The 22,798-nt window shown below is 47.9% G+C and overlaps 1 protein-coding gene across 4 annotated transcripts in view; it reads right to left on the reverse strand.

Annotated features, from left to right (window-relative positions):
• Positions 1 to 22,798, reverse strand: part of RNFT2 (ring finger protein, transmembrane 2) — a 67,901-nt gene that overhangs the window by 2,473 nt on the left and 42,630 nt on the right. For 2 of the 4 annotated variants that reach the window (XM_019734101.3, XM_074321099.2), the window contains 5 exons: positions 19,830 to 19,928; positions 12,250 to 12,399; positions 10,912 to 10,977; positions 10,679 to 10,780; positions 1,654 to 4,616 (listed from right to left, as the gene is read on the reverse strand). In XM_019734101.3, the coding sequence (XP_019589660.3) occupies positions 4,482 to 4,616; positions 10,679 to 10,780; positions 10,912 to 10,977; positions 12,250 to 12,399; positions 19,830 to 19,928 (552 nt within the window). In that variant the 3' untranslated portion in view covers positions 1,654 to 4,481. Of the gene's footprint in view, positions 1 to 1,653; positions 4,617 to 10,678; positions 10,781 to 10,911; positions 10,978 to 12,249; positions 12,400 to 19,829; positions 19,929 to 22,798 lie in introns of those variants that run through there. The other 2 variants (XM_019734103.3, XM_019734102.3) reach the window with 2 other exon arrangements.

Here is a 22,798-nt window from a genome sequence, read left to right on the forward strand (position 1 = left end):
GCAACATGTTGGGGGAACTTACCAAACAGTTCAAGGTCAGTGCACAAAACCGTCACTTAGGTATGTCATCATGTAGGGAAGCTAATGAGCCTGCAGACTGATGTCTCCAACTATAGGCAGATGGTCACTCTGGTGCGGTACTTTCACCTGCATTTACCTGGTCTGAGATGTACCAAAAGACCAAGTTCTAGAATCTTCCTAAGAATAGTGGGTTGAGGACAGGTTGTTTTTCTAGAGAATAGATCCTGTCTTTTTCTTTGGTGATCCTCCCCTCCCCCACTCAGTCCACCTGACTGAGAGCAGCTGACTCCATCCTCCCACCCACCTGTCCCCACCTCCTGGGCTCAACACCTGACCCAGGCCTGGCCAGCGTTCCAAGTCCCAAAGGCTAAAGTGACTAGTCAGCCTCGGACTCCTGCTGGAGATTTGGGGAAGCAGAACCTTTCTTTGCTGGGCTTGGGAAGATGGTTGAACATAAGGAGAAACTACTGGAGGCCATCGTACTGGAAAGCCACGATTCCAATATCATCACTGGAGCCCCTGAATCCAGTGGTACCTGAAACCCATACTGTTACATGAACCAAATCAAGTCCTTCTTTCATTTAAGCCATAATTGAGTTGGTTTTCAAGTAACTGCAACTTGAAAGTTGTGCCTGATGATGTTTTTGTGATGGCTTCATAATACTGCCCTGAGAGGCAGGACATGTCACCGAGTGCTGTTACAGTTGGCCTTTGAAAAACACAGGTTTGAACTGCACGGGTCCATTTCTACGCATGTATTTTCAGTAAGTACGGTAACTGTATTTTCTCTCCCTTTTGGTTTTTCTCAACATTTTCTTTCCTCTGGCTTACCTTAATGTAAGAACATAGTATATAATACATATAACATACAAAATGTGTTAATCAACTATTTATGTTATCGGTAAGGCTTCCGGTCAATAGTGGGCTATTTAGTAGTAGTAGTAAAGTTTTGGGGAGAGTCAAGTTATATATGGATTTTCGACTGCACAGGGGGTTGGCACCCCTTCACCTCTGTGTTGTTCAAGGGTCAACTGTAATTTACATTTAAAATATCCATCATAATCTCTGAGGCCTGGAAAACCCTTCTTAAATCAGCCTATACATTTGGGTCCACAAAACCTATAGTGAACCACTGTAGTGGGCACTGTAGGTGCCACACCCAGATCCCTTTAGATCCCTTTTACCAGTTCTGTGTTTCATGCAGCACCCTGTGTGCTCTGTGGCATGACACCGTCAGAGGCCTGGGGCCTCATCAACAGAGAGCCTGAGAGCTCCCCTCTACCAATCAACCCATAGCCAAGGACAGACAGTGTGGAGAAGAAAAACCTCAGGGTGGGACAAACTCTGAGGTGTAACGGATGCTCCGGAGCCCCCCGTGGGACCCAGATGAGCTGCAATTTCTCAGAAAGGCGCCCTGTTGTTTAGCCCGTCCCCCTTCCTTCTCCTGTTCCACTCATTCCCTTGCTGGTTTCTCCTGGGAGCACTTCCTTAAAAATCACGTGCCACTCGGCGGGATCTGCTTTGGGCAAAAGCCAACATCAGCTATCCACCTAGGGCATGAAATGCTCCTTTGCATTGTCTCCTAAACAACCTGGCCTCAAGGGGCGACGGGAGACGCAAGACCACAAAACATCAACAGGTGATATTTATTGGCAGAATGGAACTTAGGGGGACATTAAAAACACCAAAGGCGGCTGTTTGGCCCAGAGCAAAAAGTACTGAGCGATTCCAGGACTCACTTTACGTTTCCTCTTTCCAACGGGAGTCTCAGCAGCCTGGAGTCCTTCCAATGCCTCTCCCACTCTCCACTTAGGAAGGGGATGAACCTGTCACATCCAGGCGCAAGGCTGGCCTTTTTATTCCCTCGCACTTATGATGCTCAAGACCTTTTACATTAAGGAGGCCATTTCCAAGGACTTCGTGGAACTTGAGTCAGTGAATCATAAAATATGAAGAGCAGGGTACTCGGGTCTGATACTCGATGGATTCTGCTTATAACAAATGAGATTCCGAGCCAAGACAGGTAAGGGAGAGTGGCATTGTTCTTCCTTTCCAATAGCGACTCTTGGACACTCATGTTGGGAATATACACGGGGTGATGTTTGGAAAACCCTGCACTGGCCACTGTTCCTCCCTAGAGCAGAAGTTAAATCCTACTATCGACCTGAAAGAAAACCTCCAAACAGGACTCTTCCCCAGAGGGTAGGGGATAAATAAATAAAATCCTAAATTAAATCATCCCACCTGCCCCAGAGTGTCCCCTACATGGGACACTATAGTGTCAGAGGCATGGCTTGTTATTTGCAGAATGTCAGATTGTTGTTGTGTGTGTTTTTTTGGCGTGGCATGAGTGTAACTGACAAACACCATTGGTGTATTCACCAGTAACTGACACTGTTAATTTCCCTGGTTCCAGTAGATAATACACTAGCTTTCTGTCACCCTGGCGATGGCCACAGGGAGGTGAAGTGATTTCCCAAAGTCATGCAGAGTTTAGAATCCAGAATTCCAGGCCTGATTCCCAAAAGAATGCTCTATCTGCTCCTTCACACGCTGCCACTTTAATAAGTCTTCTCCAGCTCCAATTTCTCATGCCTCTTTGACGGCATCTGCAGGCAGGGAGATCTTGCTGATAAAAACCAGCTGCCGAAGCTCTTGTTGCTTGCCTTTGGTTCTTCCTCAAGGCGTGTGTGTGTGCATGTGTGTTTTGTGTGCGTGCATGTGCGTTTTGTGTGTGTGTGTGTGTGTGTGTGTGTAAGGGGGGCACAGAGCAGCCACATCCACCAGGCCCTATTTCCCTCCACTTCCCCTTCCGACTTGATTATCCAGGCAAGTGGGATTGTAACATCATGGCCATTGCCATAGTAACAGAGCTTGAAAGATGCCACGCTGCCCTGGAACGGATGTCTTGCTGGGTACCAGAAGAGAGCCAAGGATGTCAGGGGAAAAAAAAGGTCCTGGCTTGATAGCACACAGGGGCAAATGTCCTGAATCTACTGGGGATGGGGTGGGCATATTAATACTGACTAAGAGCAAGGTGGTGGAGGCTCCCACTGTTTCTTCTGGGGCTTTCTTACTAATCCGCTCACTAGCCACCCAGATTGCTTTGTCCGTAATGTTGTGGGCGCCAGCCTGTTGTGCTGAGGTTGACAATGAGAGAAGAGAGTTGGGAGAGGGGCAGGGCCGGCAAGATTCCAGTGGCTTCTATGTGATCACCTGTGCCATCTCCTCCCAGATTCAAAGCAGGGAGGGAAGCTGTTCTGTCGTAGAGATTAGTAGCTGCTACAGAGATTACAGAAATACTCATGGCTTTGGGCTCTCTGCCAACACCTGGGCTTGTGGACAAATCCGTAATGTGGATTGTCCCTTTTGCTCTGAAGGCTACCACGGGAGAAGTGATGTCCAAAAGAGCTGTTGACAAGCCTGAGATTTAGGAGAGGGAGAGGACATGAACAAGAGGAGGAGAGAAACACAGATAGGTGTGGAGACCCAGTGGGATCTGCCTTTGGGCCAAAGCTGGTCTGTTTTGGTACCCACACAGCACTAAGCATCCCAGCCCAGAGCCTGGGAAAATAGCCATTTTTGGACCAAGTCTTTCTGTGGGCCCAGCCACAGTTCAATTTCAGGAGGTAGCATTCCCCATGAGCATTCTCAGGGTACGTGGGCCACCGTGGACATCAAAATCACCTCTTGTGCTTTTACAAAACCATGTCTGCCAGGCCCTGTGCCTTCAGTGTCTGAGCAGCGGGTCAGCATGGTGGTTAAGAGCGTGGGCTCTGAAGCCAGACAGGCCTGGGCTGGAAACTCGGTCCACCATTGCCAGCTGGGTGACCCTGGCATAGCTACCACATCGAGCTCGGTGCCTCAGTTTCCTCAGCTGTACAATGGAGGAAACAATATGTCTACCCCTGAGCTGTGGTGAGGATCACAGGACGTCATTCAGGCAGGACGCTAGGTGCTGTGCCCGGCTCACTCTAAGTGTCTGATACACTACGTTATTGTAGGTAGAAGGTGGGGCCCGGCATTTGTGTTTGAAAAGCACTTCACAGCGATCCTAGTCTGTAGACCTGGGCCAGCTGGGGGGAGGCAGTGATCTCTAGGCCCCGCCCCAGTTTGCAGCATCACATATTTGGTCGCCTCCAGTTAAAATACGCTGCAACAGGTGGGGCCCTGACTATTTCCGGTTCCTTGACTTGGAGGGGGTGGGAGACCTACCTGGGAGGAGACTGAATCTGAAGTAGGAGGTTTCCGCCTTGTAGGGGAGGGATGCGCACACTAGACCACAGAACAAGAGGGGAAGGTGAAGGTGGGAAGGACAGTGGCCTGGCTTTAGGGGAGGAGGTGGAGAGAGCAAGAGGCAGGACAGTCCGTCTTGCGGCCTGTTTTCCAGGAAGTCCCCAGAGCTGGACCCAACGACACTGGCCCTCCGCCATCTCCCTGGGTGTGCTGGAGCTTTAGCCCTAATACACCTGGAAGTGTGCCGAAGTAGCCCCATCCTTCCAGCAGCGCAGGGTGTCCACGGCAACGGAGCGGCAGAGTGGGCAGGTGCGCTCACGATCCAGCCAGAGGCAGAGGCACTCCTCACAGAACACGTGCTGTGGGAACAGCAATGAGTGCCACCAGGGCTGCTTTACCGAGTGTCCACTACCTGTCCACCTTGGTCGTAGGGGCTGGGGGAGCAGCAGCGAACAAAACAGACAATTCCTGCCTTCATGGAGCTTGCACTGGAGTTGGGGAGACAACTGACAAAGTGAATCTCTAAAATGTAGAGTGTGTCAGTTGTAAGTGCTAAGATGGAAAGCAGGGAAGAGGGAATGGGACATGCTTGGGAGGGCTGCCATGTGAAACAGGCTGGCTTGGGAGGACTTCAATGAGATATTGACATTTGGGTAAAACCTGAAGGAGGGTGAGGCGTGAGTCCTGATGATATCTGGGAAAACAGTGCTTCAGGCAGAGGGAACAGTATGTGCAAAGGCCCTGAGGCAGGAGTGTGCCTGGTGTGCTGGAGGAACAGTAAGGAGAGTGTGGCTGAGCCTGGAGTGGTGAGTGGGAGGGGGAGATGAGGTCAGAGTTGGTGAGGGCGGCGGGTTGCAGATTGTATAGGGCCTTGTGGGCCACGGTGTGGACTGTGGCTTTTATTCTGAGAGAAGTAGGGGGCCATGGCAGGGCTCTGAGCAAAAGAGTGACTTGATATGATTTGCATTTGTAAAAGATCCCTTTGGCAACTGGGTTGAGAACAGACCACAGGGGTCAAGAGAAATGCAGGGAGACTGGAAACATTCACAGGTTCCACCACTTTTTGGCTATACCTTGGACAAGTGATTTAACCTCCCTGTGCCTCAGTTTCCTCATCTGTAAAACGGGGATAATAGTACTCTCCTCACAGGAAGATTAACTAATGTTAAAAGCAGTCAGACTTGACAATCAAATGAAGTACACAATTCTTGATTGGATCCCGGATGGGAGGCAAAACCCTAGCTATTAAGGACAGTTTGAAGACAACTGGAGAAATTTGAATATTGGCATTTTATATCAATTTAAAATTTCCTGGGTGTGAATAGAATTGTGGTTATAGGACAGAACGCCCTGGTTCTTGGGAGATGTATGCTGAAATATTTAGGGATGAACAATCAAAATGTCAGCAGCTTATATGCAACAGGGTTAGGGGGAAAAATTTACAAGAAAGGCAAATGTGGTAAAGCGTTAATGGTTAGTGAATCTACACGAAGGGCAAAAGGGTGTTCATTTTACTATCCTTCAACTCTTCTGTAGGTTTGAAATTTTTCAAAATAAAAACTTTGGGGACAATGTTAATATAAAAATCTAGGCAATATATTTTTTGAAAATAAAGAATAAATAAGGAAAGAAGGCAATTAGAACAATGCCTGGCAAATAGTAAGTGTTCTATAAGTGTTGGCTATTACACAGTAATAGTTATCATATTCTGTCTATTTTCTGTCTCTCTAAGCCAAACTGGAAGCATGGTTTACGTTAGGTGCCTAATTGTGGATCGTGCTCTAAAGGAGCTTCATGGTGCTATATGGGTATGTAACAGGAGGACCTGTTTTATTTTTTTTTTGGGGGGGGGGTCATCCAGGAAGGCTTCCTGGAGGTGGGGACACGTGTGTAGGATTGAAGGGTATATAGGAGTTAACTGGGTGAAGAGAGGGGGTGGGGATAGAGTATTCCAGGCTGAAGGGAAGACGTGTGCAAAGCTTCGGGATGGGAAAGCATCCGAGCACTCAAGGACAGCTATTGTGGCTATAGTGAGGTGGGCGTAGGGGAGGGGGAGAGAGGAGGTGAGCAGGCCTCGTGGAGCTTGAAGGCCATGCCAGGATCCTCACCATGGTCTGAAGGGCAGGACCCAGGGGTCGGCAGGCCCAGCAACTGAGGGCGGGGACTGTTGCTGTTGTATTCCCCCTGCCCAGGCACGAACCTGCACAGAGGAGGGACTCTGTAACTGTAGCTGACAAATGAATACCAGAGCAGATGAGAGCGTCTGGAGATACTGGGATGAATAAGATCTGGTCCCTGCCCTCCAGGAGTGCACAGTCTCCTCGTCAGAGAATTAGACAGGACAGAATGTGGTGCGACAGTTAGAGATTCAGAGAACGTAAGTGCACTCAGAGGAATGCATGATCCTGGACTGCCTCCAGCATCGGGAGAAAGGGCTGAGCCCCTACAGAGGGAGGGGAAGGAAGGGGCCTTCTGGGCTGGGAAGTACAGGATGGGGTGGGTTTACGGTCAGCGGGGGATGCAGGCGGTGCTCAGCTGTGAACCGTTCCCTGGCTGTGTCTCCTGGAGCATGAAGTGGGGTCAGGTGTCCCTGGGGTTGGATGGGTCACCCCACTCTCACCAGCGTTCCATCCAGACTCCCTGTGTTTTGCTCAAGGAATCAGAGCAGGCTTTCTGAGTTATAGTAGTCACTATTTTCTCCTCTGTACAATACAGTTACTACTTCCTCATCAAGATGTCTGTAAGGACGAAAACAGATAAGGGCTATCACAGAGCATCAAGTGAGAGGCGCCTGGAAGCACAAAATCAATCGGAGTCCCCATTCTCTCGCCCCCTTTCCTTTACATCATCAACACTCAAAAACAACAAACTCAGAGTAGCCAAGAACTGGAGGGCAGTTTGTTTTCTAATCGTACTCTGGCTCTTCTCTTTGGCAGGGAAGCCTTTAAGTAAGCCAAGTTTCTGACTTTGTGTTCAGAATGCCTACTCTCTGACCCCCTATGGCCTGGCAGGAGGCATGCCACAAATACTGTGGAGTGAGTAACGGGGCAAGTGCGTTCTGTCTGAGCAGAGTGCTCTACCCCCTGGCCCCATGCAGTGTCTGTCTGACTAGCTTGAATGGACAATCGGCTCCTCAGGCCCTGGCTCTGGGGACACGGGGGTGGGGGCTGGGTGTGAGTGACACACTGATCGTAACTTGATGACCCTGTGAAGGAGAGACAGCATGTTCCTTTAGCCTAGTGGGCTCTTCATCTATCTGTTCTTCTGTTCATCTATCCACTGATCCATCCATCCATCTACCTACCGTTTCACCCACCCATCTCTCACTTATTCACCCACCCATCTGTCCATCCATTGCCCATCTACCCAGTCCCCACACACTTATACCTCTATCTACCCACTTTTGCACTCACCCTCTCTTGCTTCTACCTCGCCACTGTCCATCTCCATCCCATCCATCCATCCATCTATCCATCCATCCATCCATCCATCCATCCATCCATCCATCCATCCCATTCCATCCATCCCATTCCATCCATCCCATTCCATCCATCCATCACATTTCATCCATCCATCACATTCCATCCATCCATCACATTTCATCCATCCATCCATCCATCCATCCATACATCCATCCATCCATCCATCCACCCCCCCCCCCATCCATTCATTTAATTTTTACTGACTCAACACTGTGACTCTGCTGCTAAACAAGACAGACCTGGTCACCACTCTCAAGTTGCTAATAATCTGGCAGAGGAGTCAGACCTTACACAACCAGGTGCCTAATGAACTATCTAGGTGGCAACTGGGATAAAAGCCATGAAGGGATCTATGAGACAATATAGCGGGGAGCACCAACTAGTCCGGAGGAAACATGTGACTCATTCACTCATTCGTTCAATGCACTTTGGAATTAACTACGCCCTTTCCCCTGTGGACGTCACTGCGGCCATTCCAGGCCCAGAGCAGCAGAGCAGGACTGAGACGTGTGCTCTGCCTGGCCAGGTGTGGGCGTTTTAATCACCACTGGCTGTGGCTGTTGCTCCTAGATCTCGGACAATGGTGTCCCCCCCTCCCACGAGTTCTCATCCAGCTCTGGGAGGTTGGCGTGGCACCAGGAGAAGACTGGGAGAGAGACAAACAAACTGAAGCTCGGAGAGATCGCCAGAAGGGAAGAAGGAAGACTTCCACCTTGACATCATGTTCAAACAAGCGCTGCTACTGAGAAGGAAATACAGATGGCTCTGAAGCATCTGAAAAGATGCTCAACTGAGCTCATAATTAGGGAAATGCAAATTAAAGCTGCACTGAGATGGCGCGTGTCACCTGTCAGATTGGCAAAGCTCAAAAAAGGCTCGATGAGGCAGCATGTTGGCGAGGGAGGGGAGCAAGGGGTCGCGTGGCACTCGCACTGGGAGTGTAAATGGATACACTCTTTATGGAGGGCAATTTAGCAATATCTGTCAAAACTGTATACCCTCTGACCCAGTAATTCTATCATTAGGAATCTATCCTACCAAGAGCCCGCACATGGGTGAAATGGAAGGCGTGCCAACAAGAGCTAGTATTTATTGAACGCTGACCACGTGCCAGGCATAGTTCTAAATGCTTCGCTTGAATTAACTCATTTAATCAACACGATGGGCCCAGGTAGGTGCTATAGAGCTCCCCCTTTCTGACCTCTCATGACAGCCATGTCTGTAATAACAAAAGATGATGAGCCACTAAATGCCCACTGAGAGGAGAACGATTCAACAAGTATGGTCTGTCCATAAAATAGGATGATACGCAAATAAAGAGCAATTTCTTAAGTCAGAGTTCCAAGTCAAAAAGGGAAGACGCAGAACGCAGCTTAGGTAGACGTATGCTGCAACTTACGTCTTGCAAAAGACGTTCGTGTGTGTGTTTAAATTCTACAAAGGCATCTCTGGAAAGACATAAAGGAAACTGGTAACAATGGCGGCCTCTGTGGGTAGTTAGGGGTCTGGAGAGCTGGGGACGGGGGTAGGAGGCCTGCCACCACTTTCCTTTTTATAGCTTTAAAACACTTTTTAAAATAAATTTTCATTTTGGAATAATTTTGGATTTTACAAAAGTTGCAGTTAGTAACGAAAGTCCTCATGTACCCCTCATCCAGTATTTGTTACCCCTAATGGTATCATCTTGCATTACCGTGGTACTTTGGGCACACTGATACATTCCTATTGATTAAACTCCAGACTTTCTTTGGATTTCATCAGACTAGTTTTCCTACTCATGCCCTTTCTCTGTGTCAGGATCCAGACCAGATCCCACATTGCTTTTAGTCATCATGACTCCTCACTCATGAATTCCTTAGTCTGAATTTTGACTCATACAAATATATTCTCGATTTTAAAATAAATAAAATGAAAAACAAACCTCCTAAAATCCCCAAACAGCAAAAACAGAAAAGATTTTGCTGATGCCAAAAAGATAAAAAAGACCCCCACCTCCTGTCTTCTCACCCTTAGAAGGTGGTGCTGGTGGGTGAGCCATATGCTTGCCCATCCCTCCTAGTCTGCAGGCTAGGCCTCCTCCAAAAAGCCTTTCCAACCAGGAGCTCATTGCGCTCTATCCTGGTCCCCTGGGAGGCTGCATGAATCTCTCTTACACAGCACTTATCACCGCCTGCCTTGTTTCATGGTTATTTATGTATGTGTCTGTCTCCCCAAGGAGATCGTGGGCTTCCAGGAGGGGACAGGGTCTGTGTGCCCTCTGCCTCCCCTCCCTGGTGTCTGATAGGATGCTTGACTCATACACATTTGCTGAATTGACATCTCAGCCCCTGATGTCAGGAGGAGGAGGAGAAGGAGGAGGGATACATTAGGGAGCTAGAAAGGACTGAGCAGTACTTACTGTGATAGGTTGGTGACCCACAACTAATAATGAGAACAAATGGCAACAATAATTATAACAATACTAATAATTATAATGACAACTCTTATGGCTGAGTAATTTAAATTTAGTTCTTTCCATAGATGGTCTCATTTAAGCATAATGATAGCTCTATGAAGTAGGCATTACTGTGATACCCATTTTATAAATGAGAGAAACCAAGGATCAGGGAGATGTAGGGAGATGTAGCAACCCTCCCAGGGTCCAGATTTATATCAGGATATTCTGACACTATGCCATATAGGACTTTTCATTGTTGACATTTTATCAGTGAAACTGAGGCTCAGAGAGGTGAAGTAACCTGCCCAAGGCCACCCAGCTAGTAACAGGCAGAGCGGAGATTTGAACCTGGGTCTGGCTGACTCCATTCCTGACCACACTGTTCTTAAAGACCCATCCCACAGCCCTGAAGTCTGATCAAGGAACTTGAGACTTTTGCATGGGGTGGGGCCTGCTGACCCCCCATCTTCAGTCTCTGATGGCCCCGCCCAGCCCTGCTCACCTGGCACATAAGGATCAGAGGCTCCCGGAACTCAGCCTGGCAGATGGCACAGATATCGCCGGCTTCTGTGCATTGTTGCCCAGTGGCCCGGACGCCATAATTCTGTTTGCGGAAAAGGAGAGAGACAAACACAGCTGTGGATCCTCGCTGGAGTGATCTCAGAGGAATGATGAGATCTGTTTCTGGCGCCTGCTTCCTGGGACTTTGGCCAGGACCACATGAAGCAGACTCACCTGAGAGGTGCAGAGAAGCTTCAAGGCTTTCCTAACTCCACCCACACGGCCACAGATGTCAAAGGACTGAAAGGAGAGCAGGGTGATAGTTGAAAAATATCCAAGGATTGTACAGGATGTCTCTCACCACTCCAGAACAACTCCCATGGACACCCTCGTCTTTGCCTCTGAGCATGTTTAGGGCACTCCCTGCCATTTGAAACTCCTCATTCCCATCAGTTTTGCTTGTCTTTGGTCTTCCTGCCTTATGTGAACAGCGTCCCATGCTACCTGGGCCAGGAGAGCAAATACATGCACTTCCCCCTGCCCAAGGCAGGCATTGCTAATCGATCGCAGCACTCTTCTTCTGAGCCCAGCCAGGGCCTGATAATCCTCCACCCCACACTCCAGTCAGCCACTGCCAATCGATCAGGATCAGCAGGCAAGATAAGCCCCAGTGGCTGACACCGCATGGATTGCCTGGCTAGTCCAGCTTGGAGGGAGAAAGAACACATGCATTCCCCCAGGATTCCCCCAGAAACAGAGAAAGAAAAAGAAAGAGGAGGATGTACTTATTGTTAGGGGGGAAAAACTGATTTGTACTAATGATGAAAAGAGAAGCACCCATACTGATGTGAAGAGTTGAGGGTGTGCAATTTAAGAGGAAAAGAAAACAAGCTCAGTGGCCATGTTGCACGTGGGTGAAGAGCTGCAGGCTTTGGAGGCAGGCTGCCTGGGTTGGATGTTCTTGCTGTTATCCCTAGCTGAGTGACACTGGGCAAGTTACTTCTCTCTGAGCCTCAGTTTCCTTGCCAATAAAATGGGAGTGATAATGGTAGGTATCTTGAAGGGTTGTTGTGAAAAAGACTATGTGAAAGGATATCATATGGTTAGATGTATGGGCTAGAAATCAGGGCGGATTTCACCATAAAAAGGAGTAAAGTACCAATACATGCTACAACGTGGAGGAACCTTGGAAACATGATGCTAAGGGAAAGAAGCCAGACACACAAGGTCACGCGTTATTATGATTCCATTTATGTGAAATGTCCAGAATAGGCAAATCCATAGAGACAGAAAGAATAGCTGTTGCCAGGGGCTGGGGGTGGGAGGTTGGAGGAGTGGGGAGTAACTGCTTAAGGGATACAGGGTTTCCTTTTGGGGTGATAAACACGTCTTGGAACTAGACAGAGTGGCACTGCGCTGCGAATCTGCTAAATGCCACTGAGTTTTGTGTTGCATGAATTTTACCTCGATTGAAAACAAGAGAGGTTAGGGTGCTATTCCAAGTTCCCCACTTGTCCCCCAGGCCCAGCTAGTGAATGGGACCCTCCACAGGCCAGCCCTCCTGCACCTCACCTTGCAGAGGCTGTAGAGGATCATGAGGACTCCCCCCAGAAAGTAGCTGTTGGAGGTGTCGTCCCCCATGATGTATTTGTACCACAGCTGGATGGGGACAAGCGATCGGAACAGCTGGCTCAACTCCTCGATGACCAGATAGAACTTTCCCTGCAACCGCACAGAAAGCATCAATTATTATTAGCAGTAAAGACCCAAAGGACCCAGCCCGGGGGCCCCACCGCCCGGGCAGTAATGACATTCCAGGTCATAGGCAGGCCATTAATCAGCTTGGGAAAGCACTCAGGCCTGCTCCTAATGGGCCTGAGATATGGCCGGGGAGACGTGGCCCCTGCCCGTTGCCCTCACCCGCTGCCCACCAGCCCAGAAGATCAGAGCTCCGAGGATAGTGTTTCAGGGAGGGAGAAACCGGACACCTTTGGCAGAGAGCTGGAGGGTGGGTCACTCCCTGGTGCCTGCTGTGGCTTGGAGGCTCAAAGCCAAATGTGAGGGCATAGTCCCTGCACGGCACACAGATCACCCTCGTCCCCAGGCGGCTGACCAGGCATCACAGCCACCGCCCACAGGGACGTGGGCAGGACGGACCCCAGGATGCAGGTAAGGGCAGGCTGAGAGGTGGACAGGGGAAAGATATGCATTTTCGTTCCCAGCTCCCTCATCGACTGTCACCAAGAAGGCAGGATTATACCTGGTGAAAGAACATGGACTTGGGGACTTAGGACTTGGGGACTTAGACGGGGCCAGGTTTGAATCCTCTCTTGCTACAGGTTCGTGAGCCTCTGTTTCTGCATCTACAGAATGGAAGTCACAGTTCCTACCTTATGGGGTTACTCTGAGGGTTCGAGGAGATAAACAGGAAAAGCACGCAGTATTGTACTTGGCACAGAACTGTGCTCAACAAATTCTATTTCCCTACCTCCCTTTGCCCTTGGACAAGTCTCTCAAGCTTTCTGTGGCCTGTGTTATAAAATGAAGATGAAAACGGCCCCAGCCTGTCATGTTGAATCAAGTTAAACATACACCTACTTACGACCCAGCAATTCCACTCCTAGGTGTGTACCCAAGATAAATGAAAACGTGTGTCCACTTGTATGCTAATGGTCAAAGCAGCTTTATTCATAATATCCCTAAACTGGAAACAGCCCACATGTTCACCAATGGAAGAGTGGATAAACAAATTGTGGTGTATTTATACAATAGGGTACGACCATGTTTCCCTGAAAGTAAGACCTAGCCGGACCATCAGCTCTAGTGCGTCGTTTGGAGCAAAAAAGTCTTATTTTAATATAACATAAGACCAAGTATAATATAATAATATAATAATATAATACTGGGTCTTATATTAATTTTTGCTCCAAAAGACGCATTAGAGCTGATGGTCCAGCTAGGTCTTATTTTCGGGGAAACACGGTACTCGGCAATAAAAATGAACAAATAGCTGATCTACACCACATGGATGAAACTCACAGATATTACATCAAAGGAGACAGTAATATAAGAGTATATATCGTATAATTCTGATTTATATGAAGTCCTAGGATAGATAACACTAACATGTAGTGACAGAAATCAGATCAGTAGTTCCTGGGATGTGGGGGGAGGAGCCACTGCAAGAGAGCATTAAAATTTGGGGGAGTGATAGAAATATTTTATCTTGTGATTGGGATGGTGGGTACACGGGTGTATATATATATGCCTGTGGGAAGGGGGCAGTCAGTGGGGAGCACAGGTGTGGAGGATGGCCACCATGTTTGTTTCACATGCCAACGGCATGATGGGTGCAGCAGCTCAGTGGATGGCTACGGTTGCCCAACTCTGTCCACATTCTGACAGCAGGCCCCAAGCTCTGCTGAATACCCAGGCTGTGAGCTCTGTTTTTCTGAACCACCCAACCTCAGCTGCCCCATGCTTCCCTCACTGCTCTCAACTGCTCCCAACTACTGCATGTTCCATCTTATTCTGGACCAACAGCCAGTCTCTCTCAACTTCCAACCTTAACTTGCTTTTGTCACTCTTTGAACCTCTGAAGTGTACCTCCAAAGAACTCTTTTTTCCTTTCTTCCTTTCCTCCTCCACATCCATCCATCCGTCTTTCCTTCCTTTCCTTCGCTTTCCCTCCTACTCATTGATGGCCCCTTTTCCCCCTCCCTCCCTCGTTTCCTTCCGTTACTAATGATGGGAACTCCAACACATCCCAGAATTTCACAGCAGCCTCAGGTACCAGTTTCTCAGCCCTTCTTTCAGTTGTTTCATTATATTGACCAAGCTCTTCCCCTGCAGATGGAATACTGGTCCCCTCCTCTGCCGAACTAACACCTGTTCATCTTTTCGAGCTCAGCTGTTAACTCCTATGAGAAGCCTTCCCCAACTCCTAATTAAATTAGGTGTTCCTGTTACACCCTCTAAATCAACCCTCCAGAGCACTTCTCACAATATTTAAAACACTATTTTGGTACCTGTCTGTCCCACTGGATCGGGATCCCCGTAAGCGTAAAGATAATTTAGCTCCTGGTTGTATCCCTAGCATGTAGCACATAGTAGGGGTTCATTTAATAACTGAGGAACTCTGAAGCTAAAGATTCTACCCTCATTACTCACGTCAACTTCCTAGAGTTTGCTGATGAAGAAAAAGAGTTGGAACATCAAAGAGAAAATATCTCTTTATAAGTAAGCACCAGTGTCACAGAAAATAAAATAAAGGCAGTGAGTGCCTGCATGGCACCATGCTAAAGGTAGCAATTAGCTGCCAGGGGGCGGGCCACTTGGAGGAGATAAAACCACCGGGGAAAACTGGGCATATACCAGTGAAGCCATCTCTCTCTAATTAAGCAGTTTTATAATTCCAGGTTTCTTAAGCATGTTATTTCTGACGACCACCAAATGGAACGTGTGGTTTCTCCGGGGTGTCAGGGAACAAGGAAAGCGATCAGATTATGAGCCTTCTGGCCTCCCTGCCACCCGTGAAGGGAGAACAGTAGCAACTGCTACAAGACTGGGGTACTGAGAGTTCTCTACTGAGATTCTGATCAAGGGGGCGGGGAGGCAGATTCTATTCCGACTTCCTTACTGCTAGAATGGGGGGGGTTGGACAAAAGTGAAATGGGAAACAAGGAAATAACAGAGGGCTGACTCTGGAAAGGGGTGGGAAATGAAGAAGAGTGGGATGCTGAGAAGCAGAAGAAATGAACACAGAAGGAATATGATTTTTGAGAATGCGCCGCCATGGGAAAGATGATTTGAAGTATTATGGGGGTGAAGAGGAAGGGAGAGGAGACACAATAAGATAGTTGTTAGCAGCGTAAATGTATAAAGAATGGATAGAGATCAAAATATTTTTCTGCATCAAGAATAATAATGAATATTTACATAGCTTTGCCTGTTCATGAATTTCTTTCATACACATTTTCTCATCTACAGACACAGGACAGTATAGTGGGTAAGGACATAGGATTTGGGGCTCCAAGGTCAGATCTGCCACCTACCAACTTGGCTGATCTGGACAAAAACTTAACCTCTCTGAGCCTCAGTTTCCTCATCTGCAAATGGGGTTGAAAAAAGTATATACATATATGCACACATTAGTATGCTGGCAAATCAGCTCTCTAGAAAACAACACCAATGAAAAGGCCTGATTCGTGTGTTTGCCAATTTCTATGGTGTAAATACTCCCACAAGGCCAATTTCAAACTACCAGGGGTTTAACAAGCGCTTGCAAATTTTCTGAAAATTTAACTATCGCTCTCACAAGCCCGTGCAATCTGGCTGTAACACACCAGTGTGACTGTGAGGTTTAAATGAGTGAATGAACCTAAAATATGGGTCCCCAGGAAGGGCCCCGTATGTGATTAAGAGCTAGTAATGAACCTCACAATAATCCAGGGATGTGGGCACGGTGACTGTCATTTTTTAGAAGTGAGAAACTGGGGTGGCCGGTTAGCTCAGTTAGTTAGAGTGTGGTGCTTGTCGCACCAAGGTTGCCGGTTTGAACCCCACATGAGCCACTGTGATCTGTGCCCTCCTTGAAAAAAATAAAAGAAATTCCCTGCTACTAGAAGTGAGAAGCCTCAGGTCCAAAAGAACTAAGGAATACTAGAGTGAGGCAAAAGTGCTATCTGGGACTCCCAAGCCCAGGCCTTAGGAGACCTGGCAGCTTTCACTGACTTCCTGTGGCTTGCGGTTCTTCCTCCAACTGCCATGTTGTAAGAAGAAAAAGCAACATGGAGAGATCACGTGAAGAGGCCACGTGGAGAGGGACAGGCTCTGAGACTACATGAGAAAGAAGCAAGCCAACGCAGCCCAGATACAGGACCCTGGGCAAGTCATGCTGAGGCATCAGACCCGTGAGTGAAGAAGCCATCTTGGATGGTCCAGCCTCCGCAGACATTACGTGGAGACCCGCTGTCCCCAGTGTGCCCAGACAGAAATTCTGACCCCCGGAGTCATGGGAAATAATAAAATGGTTGTTACTTTAAAAGAAAGAAAGAAAAAAATCTGAAGTACTCATCTAAGGCTACTTAGCGAGTGCTAGGGATTAAACTATGTCCCTATAAAATTTATATATTGAAACCTTAATGTTCGATGTGATGGTATCTGCAGAAGGGTCTTTGGTAGGAAATTAGGTTTGGAGGGTGGAGCCCTCATGAATGGGATTAGTGCCCTTGTAAGAAGCAACATGATTCCTTTCCCTCTCCCCTCTCCCCTCTCCCCTCTCCCCCCTCCCCTCTCCCCTCTCCCTCCCCCTCCCCCTCCCTCTCTGCCATGTGAGGACACAGCAAGAAAAAAAGCCATTCTGCAAGCAGGGAAGAGAGTCCTCACTAGATACAAGAATGGCCGACACCTTGATCTTGGGCTTCCCAGCCCCCAGAACTGTGAGAAATAAATGTCTCTCGTTTAAGCCACCCAGCCTGTGGCATTTTGTTACAGCAGCCTGAGCAGACAAATGCAGCTGGCCAGTAGGCCACCTGTGATTTGAATGGAGGTCTTCTGTTCTTATCTTTTGACTGGGTTCAAGTCCCAGCTGTCACCTTCTAGCTGCTTACTTTTGGCAGGGTACTTCCTCTCCCTGTGCCGGAACCCGTGTGGTCATCCCTGATTCTCCCTTCTCTCATCACCAGCATCGAGGCTGTCTACAAACCCTGTTGGCAACAGCTCCTTCACTGACCCCTTCTTCTGTCCTGGTCCCCCTCTGGTTTATTCTTCACACGGCAGCCAAAATGAGCTTTCCAAAATACAAGGCAACTCAAATCATTAGGTTGGGCTCAAACTTGCCAGTGTCTTCTGTCTCACTAGGCATGACATCTGAAACCCTTGCCATGTCCTCCAATTCTAGAGCTCTGCCCCCAGCCCACATGTCTGATGGGGCCTGTTTCTCAAAAAAACTCAAGCACATTCCAACCTCAGGGCCTTTGCATTTGCTTTCCCCTCGCCCTGGAGCACCTTTCCTCCTGATACCTGTCAGCTGGCTCCTTCACTTCCCTTGGCTCTCAGCACAAATGTCACCTTGTCAGGAAAGAACACTGAACAATGTACATAAAATAGCACCCCTGGACTCCCCACTTCTCCTTGACATTCCCCCCCTCCAGCCCCATATTCTGTGTTTCTTTTCTTTATTGCATTCACTGCCAAACATATTTCTTTGCATGAGAATATACGCTCCTGAAATGCAGGGACTCTGTGTCTTTTTGGCACTACTATTTCTGTCTACAGAACTAGATCAGTGCTTGGCACCAAAGAGGGTCCTCAATACACGTCTGCTGAATGAATTAGGGGCCTCAGTGTTCTTGTCTATAAACCAGAGATAATAATAATATGTCCCTTGAAGGGTTGTGATGTTAATAACAGCAAATATATACGTCGAAGGCTTATTATTTGCCAGGTGCTGTTCTAAGTACTTTGTATTAATTAATTTAATCCCCACAACAACCTATGAGATAGGAGCTACTATTGTGTCCATTTTGAAGAGTAAACTGAGGCACAAAGAAGTTAGGCCACTTGCTCAAGGTCACACAACTCGCAGGTGGTAGAGACAGAATTTGAATATAGGCAGGCTGGCTCTATTTGTCAGAAAAATAAGTAGCACATGTAAAGAGCTTAACACAGGGTGTGACATACCACAATATTACATATTGGCTATTATTATTATTATTACTATTAGGTTGGTGCAAAAGTAATTGTGGTTTAAAAGGTTAAAAATAACTGCAAAAACCCCAATGACTTTTGCACCAACCTAATACTTGTGGCCAGCAAAAAGCAGCTCATTTTGGACTAAGAGAGATAAGTCAGTCACCCTGGGTGCTGACTGTCCCATGGGGTCTGATGTGTAGATGGCTGGAGATGTTTACCAGTGCTTCTTAAGCCTGTCTTGGTGGGTTAGCATTCCAAAACCTTGTGCCAAAAAGCCAGCAACACTGCCACGAGCGCAGCAATACCTGTGCCTCCGCCCAGAATGTTCTTTGCAGAACACAAGTCTGATCATTATGGATTCCTGTTAATGACCCTCCATGGCTCCCCACCACCCTCAGGAGAAAAGCTAAATGGCTTACCATGCCCTCTTGACCTGGCCCCGTCTACACTGGAGCCACACGGCACCTTGGAAGCTCCATGTGTGTGCTATGTTCCCGCTCACCTCTGCACAGCTGGTCTTTTCCGTCCCCCATCGCAGCTTGCCACTCCGTCACTGAGCTTCCATGAATCAGCTCCCCCAAATCTATTCTGCTTTGGGGGAAAACTTGGGACCTTGACAGTGCCCACGATTCAGGATTACTGGGGGCATCCAACTAAATCAGTGTTTCTCAAAGTGTGATCTGGGACCTAAGGGTTCCAAACCCCTTTCAGGGAGTCTGTGAAATCAAAACTATCTCCATAATATTTCTAAGACATTATTTGACATTTTTATGAACCAGTGTACCGTGGAGTTTTTCCTGAGACTACATTACACGGCATGTGGCAACAAATATGGGAATGCAAGTATCTTCTACTAAGTCAAACATTAAAGAAATCTATAAAAACATTAAAAGAAATCCCCTCTTCTCGGTAACTAAAATATAGCTATGTCTCATTAAAATGTTATTTATGTTAACCTGTAATGGGTTCTAAATCAATTAGTAAGTATCCTACAAAGTTCTGTTTTAATTCTGTCATAGATAGCTATAACCCATGTAAACAGAAGCTCTTTGAGGGGTCTTCTTCAATATCTTTTAAAAGTGGAAAGAGGTCCTGAGTCTAAAATGTTTTAGAACTCCCGAGAGGCACCTGGCACAGAGTAAGTGCTCAATACCTTTGAGGATGATGATGATGGTGGCAAACTGTTTCTTTGACTAGGCTGTGAACTGAGTACAAAGTACCATATCCTGTTCACCATCTTTCCTCTATGCTGAGTCAGGGTATGTCCCTCTCTGCTGTCTGTCACCCCGCATCCTTTCTCCCCCTTCTTCTTAGTACTAGAGTCCTCCATTTTTTAGCTAGATGCACAGCTGTCTTGAACACAGATTATATCTCCCAGCTTCCCTTGCATCTAAATGCCATTTTAGTCACCAAGATAGAGTATAAGCGTCATGTGGCAACTTCAGACAATCTTCTACCTTATTCTTCCCTTCTATCTCCAGCCCGCTGTCTGGGACTTGGATGTGATGGCTGGTGCTCTGGCCACCATCTTGGCCCATAAGGAAGAGTCCCACACCCTAAGACTGGAGAAGCAGTAAACCAGAAGGTGCTTTTGGGCTTTATATGGAAAGAAATAAACTTTAAAAATTTAAGCTACTATTATTTTTGGTTATTTGCTGTTACGAGCTTATTCCAACTAATACAAAGGGTTTGGCACCCAGTAGGTGATCAACAAGTGTTTGTTGAATGAATGAATGAACGAGGAGTTCAATAACCTTGTGACTCAAACAGCGAGGTATTCTACAGGTGTGGCTCGCAGAGAAGCCTGATACCGAAGGTGCTAGGAACCAAGGATGTGCATATAAATAAGTGTGTATAAAATGATGAGGTTAGGAGAGAGGAAGGGGGTGTGTTCAGTGACTGCTGGGTGGGGGACCAGAGCATCATGGGAAGGACATGCCGTGCAGAAGGAAGCAGGAAGAGTTGTGGCACTGGATGTGGGTCCCAGCTCTGCCTCTTCCAAGATGGTAAGTCCCTGGAGTCTGAGCAAGTAGTGAAGAGCATGGACTTTGGAGGCAGATGACCTGGGTTTGAATTCTGACTCTGTCTCTTACTGGGGCAAGTTAATTTAATCCCTCTATGCCTCAGTTTCCACATTGGTAAAATGGGGCTAATACAAGTCCCTACCTCGTAAGGTTCCTGGGAAGATAAATGAGCTAAAGCACGTAAAGTGTTGCATTCAGTGCCTGGCACATGGAAAGCACTGCTGCCCCTGCTAGCAGTCTAGCAAGTATAAAACATCTTACAGAGGAAATGAATTAGGCCTGAATAAATAGGATGGCAGTGGACTAAGCAGGCAGGATGGAAAAGAATTGATTTTTATATTAAGCATTTGTAATGTGAAACAGTGTTAAAAGTGTGGAGTTTGAAGTCAGAGAGCTAGGTGTGCATCCTTCCTAGCTGTGTGGGCTCGGGCAAGTGGCTCTCCCTCTCTGGGCCTCGGTGTGCTGTTCTGGTGATGGGAGTGTTAACCAGCTGTGACATTCGGGGCCTCTAAACACTGTTACAAGAATTATTGGTATAAGAGTCTGTAGTACAGTGTCTCTTTAGGTTGTAAGTGACAGAAAGCTAACTTCAAGTAGGTTACACAAAGAATGAGATGCACTGGGTCACAAAACTGGGGAGCAAGGGGTGGCTCTGGCTTCCAGTACAGCTAGATCTAGGAGCTCAAACAATGCAAAGATCTCCCTATGTTTCTACAGTTCTATCTTTCCACCTCTCCTCCTCTTCCTGTTTAAGCTTTCTTTTCTCCTGACAAGGGCAGGCAGTCTCTCCAGGCGGCAATCATGAGGAGAAGGAAGAGAGAGGAGGGGGAGGAGGAGGAGGACTTAGCTCTTACTAGGTGCTAGGCACCACTCTGCACAACACTTTGAGGTTGGTGTTATTAATCCTCCCATTTTGCAAATGAGGAAACTGAGGCAGAGAGGACAGGTAACCTGCTCCTGGTAACACAGCTAGAAAGTGCTGCATCGACCTTTAACTGGTAGGAAAGATGACCACTGGTAGCCTCAAGACTACTCGTACGGCTTGAACTCCAACATAAAGAGAGACCGTGTTTCTCCCTTGGCCGTTTTACCAAACTGAATGGCAAACGTCGGATAGTCCTACTGGGGTCAAGCCTTCTTCACCGTTGGAACCAAGCTCGGCCATGGGGTTCTATCATTGGTTGGGCCTGGTCACATGGCCAGATGTGGGCGGGACGCCGTGACAGACAGCCTCACCAGAACTCCAGGGAGAGGGCGAGGCGTTTCCCCCAAAGAAAGGGGCTGTCACGAGAAGGAGGCCGGAAAGTTTCCCTGAACCAAAGCACCGGGTCAAACAGAGACATCATTGCAAAGCCCTGCTTTAATGCGGGAGGTGGTGGTGGTGGGGATGGAGGTGGGGGAATAGATAAGCAGGAACTGCGTCCAGCCTCCAGGGCCACAGGGGCCCCATCGGAAGTGCAAAGGGCCCCTCAGCCTCCCAGGTGGTTTTCCCTCATTTGCTTTTCTAGCCCAGGACTGCTCGTTAGCTCCCACACCCACAGGGGACGGGGCCACACTTCCTGCTCTGAAATGGGCGGGCTGGACAGGAGCAAGGGGCTGAAAACAAAGACTTGTTTTTCTGGGAAGGCAGCCTGCGGGTCTGTTATGATTACAGGCTGCGCGGGGGACCACAGCTGACAGAGCTCTTAAGAACAAAACAGCTGGAACAGCGACCATCAGCTGAGGGGCAGGCGGGCTGAGGGGCAGGCGGGCCCAATCTTGGTCTTTTCCATTTTGCAGATGCTGGGGGTAAGGAATAGCTTAATAACCAAATTCAGAACAGTGTGCCCAGGAGTGGTGGAGGTAGGAGGAAGACGTGTAGAGGGAACTGGGAGTAGAAGGAAGGCTAAAAGGATGCAGGGAAGGAGGGAAAGAGATAGACACAGGAGAGGAAAAAGGGAAGGTGGGCAGAAGAGAGGAAAGAAAGGACAGAGTTAGCGAACAGAAGAAACAGGGCACCCAAGAGTGAGAGACCATGCAAAGGGGGACAGGGAGAAGAGGAAAAGGAGAAGAAAGACATCTATTATTAAGCACTCACTATGGGCCAGAAATTCTACATCAGATGTTCCCCTGGTGAGGCAGTTGTGATCTATTCCCATTTCTCAGATGGGAGAGCTCAACAGAGTCATGGGAGGGAGGAATAGAGTATGGGAGACTAAGCTAGTGAAAGAGTTGTAAGATGGACGAGAACAGAAACTAGCAGAAAAAGAGAACTAGGGATGGCTCAGTTTGGTGATGAAAGTTTCTCTGTGAAATACAGTACCTGCGTGCTGCCCCCAAACTCTGACACCCTAGGTTATGGACCATATTAGGAACTCCAGATAACAGGCCAGGAAAGAGAGGCTCAAAGAGGCCAGGCAGGT

This window comes from Rhinolophus sinicus, chromosome 9 (assembly GCF_057876585.1).
Source record: "Rhinolophus sinicus isolate RSI-liver-muscle chromosome 9, RSI-T2T, whole genome shotgun sequence".
Taxonomy (NCBI): Eukaryota; Metazoa; Chordata; class Mammalia; order Chiroptera; family Rhinolophidae; genus Rhinolophus; species Rhinolophus sinicus.